This window comes from Austrofundulus limnaeus, unplaced genomic scaffold (genome assembly GCF_001266775.1).
Source record: "Austrofundulus limnaeus strain Quisiro unplaced genomic scaffold, Austrofundulus_limnaeus-1.0 Scaffold114, whole genome shotgun sequence".
Taxonomy (NCBI): domain Eukaryota; kingdom Metazoa; phylum Chordata; class Actinopteri; order Cyprinodontiformes; family Rivulidae; genus Austrofundulus; species Austrofundulus limnaeus.
In genome coordinates, this window is record NW_013952516.1 from 549681 (window position 1) to 554370 (window position 4690).

Genomic DNA, 4690 nt, shown 5'->3' on the forward strand with positions numbered 1-4690 from the left:
GAAACGTTTCATTAAAGAAGAACCCGTCCAGAGGACCTATACAATTTTTTTTTCCTTTTGATTTTTTACCTGGATTACTGAGATGCATCAGGACATTAAGTTACTTAGTTAGACTTTAAAACCCAAAAAGGAATTAGGAATCATAAGTATATGAAATACAGTACATTAAAAAGAAAACTAAGAACATGTCCTGATGCATCTCAGTCATCCAGGTAAAAAATCAAAAAGAAAAAAATTGTATAGGTCTTCTGGACGGGTCCTTCTCTAATGAAACGTTTCGTCTCTTCTCCAAGAGACTTCTTCCTACACAATTTTTTTCTTTTTGAAAACTAAGAACAAGTTATACATTTAATGGACTTGAGCCTAAATCTTCTCAGTATCAGTTTAAAAGCTCAAAGGTATGAAGTCTGTTTATTTCATCAATCATGTCACTTTTATCATGGGTTGATTTGAGTTGCTTGGCTGTTATTCTTTTGTGTCCACAAATGACCCGAACGCAGGTTTTCCATGTAATACAGCGTGTATCAGAAAAAATGATACTCTCAGAAAAATCGCCATAAAATTAACAAAGATAATAATTTTGAAAATGTGGGCATAACCTTTGGTAGAGGGGATCATTCTGCTTCGAATGACACTGAAATCTTAGTTAACGCTTCACGCTCCGGTGAGCAGGGACAGTTGGAAATTCACAAAATTCATGTCCTTTGCGCAAGGAAATGTGAGGGTTAAAATACGATCTGTCACATAAAATTTAAAGTTTAGGTGGTGTTTTACACTCTTGTCAAGGCGTTTTTAAAATAATTAACCCTTTCATGTCCTAACGTTGAAACAAAAACATCTCATTTTTGAGTAGATCATAACCAAGGGTTAGCAAACACGTGAAGTGGCCATTTGTTTTATTTATTTATTTATTTATTTATTTATTTATTTATTTAAACGTTACACCCACATTTTCAAAATTATTATCTATGTTCATTTTATGGCAATTTTTCTGAGAGTATCATTTTTTCTGATACACAATGTATAGCAGGTAACGTGTCACACTTAGGGCACAGTATGCTGCTGTCATATTTATCTTTAATTGTATTAATATTAACAATAATAAAGTAAATTTACACAAGATCCCAGTACTCTTTACATGAACATACAGTAACTAATAAGATTTCCTGATGAATTGATTTTTCAGTCATTTTCTAAACAGAAATATGTGCTAAATATTTGAAAGCATCGATCTCCTCTCCTTTTCGCTCCGCTATTTCCTTCCCATCCCTGTCTCCCTCCTCTACAACACCATCCTCCTCACCTCCTTTTCTCCTCCCCGTGGAATACACGGGGACGGCTCTATCAAATGCATTAAATTACACCCATCACTGATTCACAGAGCTGAGAATAGGAGCAGAGGAAGACGCTTGTTTTCAGCTCCCTCTCCTCGCCTCTTGGTTCATGCTTCTCGCCGCCCGCCTGTCTCCTCTCCCAGAGCAGCAGGTTAATAAAAACAGACAAACAAATGAGAGGCCACACGTAAGAGGCCGACAGAGGTTTGGGTTTGACTGGCAGCCGGGGGGATTTGTCCTGTGTGAGCCGTGTTTAACGTCTAATTGCACTGGAGAGATGGCTCCTGGGAGTTAGATCCTTCATAAAGAAAGGGAAGACGTGAGTCACTCTCTAGATCACAAACCATTGATCACTGGGTTTGTCTTTGAAGCCTGCAGCATATATAAATCATCACCAATTAGAGATGTTTTAATGCTTTTTTGTGTATTTTCCTCTGTACCTCAGCATCCCTGGTGCATGTTTAGTTTGTTTTTATCGATTACAGCTCACCCAGTAATACAGAAGATTACATCATATTGGTCTGGGAAGGACTGGGCAGCATGTTGAAGTCTCAAAGCAAATCAGTCGATCTTCTCTGTTTTCTCTCCCCCTCCCCCTTCGTTCCTGCAGAGGCTACATGTATGCAGGTCTGGAGTTCGGAGCCGAGTGCTACTGCGGCCACAAGATTCAGGCGCCCAACGCCTCGGAGAGCGAATGCAACATGGAGTGCAAGGGAGAGAAGAGCAACATGTGTGGAGGAGCCAACAGGCTGTCCATCTATAGGCTGGAGCTGAGCCAGGAGTCAGCGCGCCGCTGTGAGTCTCTGCTTCATGCAAAATCCTCAGCTGCCCCATGCTGGGCTGTCTAGAAAGTTCCAGAAGGAGACACATTTTTTTTCCAAACTCAATAAAGACCCGGTCACCATGGTTTAATCACATACTGTAACTCTGTTCTGAGAGTAATTAGACCTGTGTAGTCCAGGCTGCACAGATCCGCATGTATCCTTTTAAACAAAGCTTTGTGGTAAAAACATTTGGGGCTTCTTGCTACAGTTGGAAGCGGGCTGCGATGTTATTTTCATAATTCCCGTAAGAACTGTTCCACCTACAGTACGTAGCCGGCCGTGATCTGACTTCTAAACACTTCACTGCCGGCAGGAAAAACCACAACATAGCAGGAAAGTGCTGATTATCAGACATGAAAAACACATCAATACTCTGCTTTCAACAAATTCAGTATGAGCTGCAGTACTGTAGAACAGTAAACCTTAATCATTGTTCCGCTTGCAACTAGATTTACAAAAAAAAATAAAAGAAGAAGAAGAAGAAGAAAAACTACACTGTCTGTCAGAAAACGCCAGTGCGACCACAATACTTGTAGGTGGCAAAACTCTAAACAGCTACAGCAATGCATTTCCTGCGTTTCCTCTTAGATGCTCGGAACGAGGCTCACATGACGGCCATCAGGGCTAAAGGTGAAGACCCCAGCGTGAAACGCTGACACAGCACTTTAACGGCGAAGTGAGAGAAAAAAAAAGCAGAAATAGACTTAACAATAAACAAAACGTGCAGAAAGCTGGGAGAAAAGAGCTAGATTCAGCAGAATTAAATGTTAGATTTGTATGTTTTAAAATTAAATATTGTATTTATTCAAAGGGTAAGGAGAGGAAGATGGCAAAGTCACTTCAGCTTTTTGAAGAGGGAAAAAAACATAAAAAAGAAAAAAAATACTGACCTGACGTTAAAATATACTTCATACTTGATATACCACCTCACACATGCTGAGTCTATGTATTAAAATAATTACACTAACTGGAATAATGCCATCTGTGCATTCAGTGCAAACTACTTTTGCCTTAATATATTTCTTTCTTTTTTCTAAATAATTTTAAGACATTTTGTGTTGTGCTGTGATGACATTTGCTATATTTGTTAAAGTGCATGAATTTGTGCAAATAGAAAGAGTTTACAGAATTAAACATTTCATCCATATTTGAAGCACCTGATAGGCAGCAGAACAAAGAAGAAAAGCGTTTATTGCGAAGAAATGAAACGAGGCATGAATATAGTTTTTAATAGGAAAAAAATACAGAAATAAAAGCACAAATTTTCAGCTAATTTTCTCGGGGTGGGGGGTTTTGTGTTTAGGGTGCAGCACCATTTATAGTAAAGAAAATCAAAGAAATGCATAAACTGTTTTCAACAATGTAAAATGATTAACATCTCATCTGTACTTTAATGTATTATATAAGTCACAAATAAAAGCCATAAGATCTTAGATTGTGACAAATTGTTTCCTTCTAACTGACTGCTGTCAACAAAAGAGGACAAATAAATCTTTATACAACTCCACTTCCTCCTTGCTTCACGTCCAGTTTAACTGCATACAAATAAATAAATAAATACATAAAAAATAAACAGTTAACCTTTTATGATTGAAACATTGGTGTCATTAAAGAATCCAGTTTATCTGCTCATTTTTTGGTTGAAACTTTAAATATCCTTACTGAAAACAAATGATCACTAATTTTGATTTTAATGTCTGAGTGAAACGTTTTAAAGCTTTAGTGAATTAAAAAGAGCAGAAATAAATGTACGGGACATCATCATGACAAGAACTAGTCTTGTTTTGTGATATATGGTCCATCCGTCCGCTCAGTTAAAGGTCATCATCACATAGCAGGGATGTAAACGCTGTTTAGTGCTTCTGTCTGCTGCCAGGTCAGGGCCTCAGTAGACTGGCAGAGAGTCCCGGTGGGATCTCATCATCAGGGGTCAGTGGCTGGGAGCTGTTTTGATGGAAGCTGTGTTCAGTCGCCTAAAAACCTGTCTTTTCTTTTTGTTTTTTCTTTTCTTTTCTGCTGGTGAGTAACATCTTGGTTTGTTTTGTCTCTTTCAGATGGCAGTGCCATTTTCAAAGGGTGTTTCCACCGGCCAGACAATGTCACCGCGGCGCTTCCCTTCAGCGCTGTCATCCAGAACATGTCTGTGGACAAGTGTGTGGACATGTGCACGGAGCGGGTGAGCCGGCTGTGTGTGTGTGTGTGTGTGTGTGTGTGCTGATGGCTCGTGCACCGTGTAGTTCTGTGTAGTCACTGTAGAACGGTTGTTTCATCTTAGGAGAAGTCGCTGGCAGTTCTGGCTGGAGACCGGTGTCACTGCGGCTTCCCGACTTCGCTCTTCTCCCTTCATGAGCTGGAGGACGAGGACATGTGTCTCCACCGCTGCCCTGGGGAAGAGTTTGAGAGCTGTGGAAATGACAAGTTCTTTGTGGTGTACCAGACACAAGTTCAAGGTAACGTTTGGTGTGTGTTGACTGCACAGCCACAGCAGTTTGTAGCTAACACACACACACACACACACACACACACACACAC

General features: G+C 39.8%; 1 protein-coding gene across 1 annotated transcript in view; it reads left to right on the top strand.

Moving 5' to 3' along the window:
- The window catches only part of wscd2 (WSC domain containing 2), a gene marked incomplete at its 3' end in the record, with an annotated part of 34417 nt that extends 29809 nt beyond the window's left edge, over positions 1–4608 (top strand). Inside the window, 3 exon segments of the mRNA XM_014014343.1 lie at positions 1945–2129; positions 4213–4334; positions 4434–4608. Of these exon segments, the coding sequence (XP_013869797.1) occupies positions 1945–2129; positions 4213–4334; positions 4434–4608 (482 nt within the window).
- Positions 4609–4690: the final 82 nt, after the last annotated feature.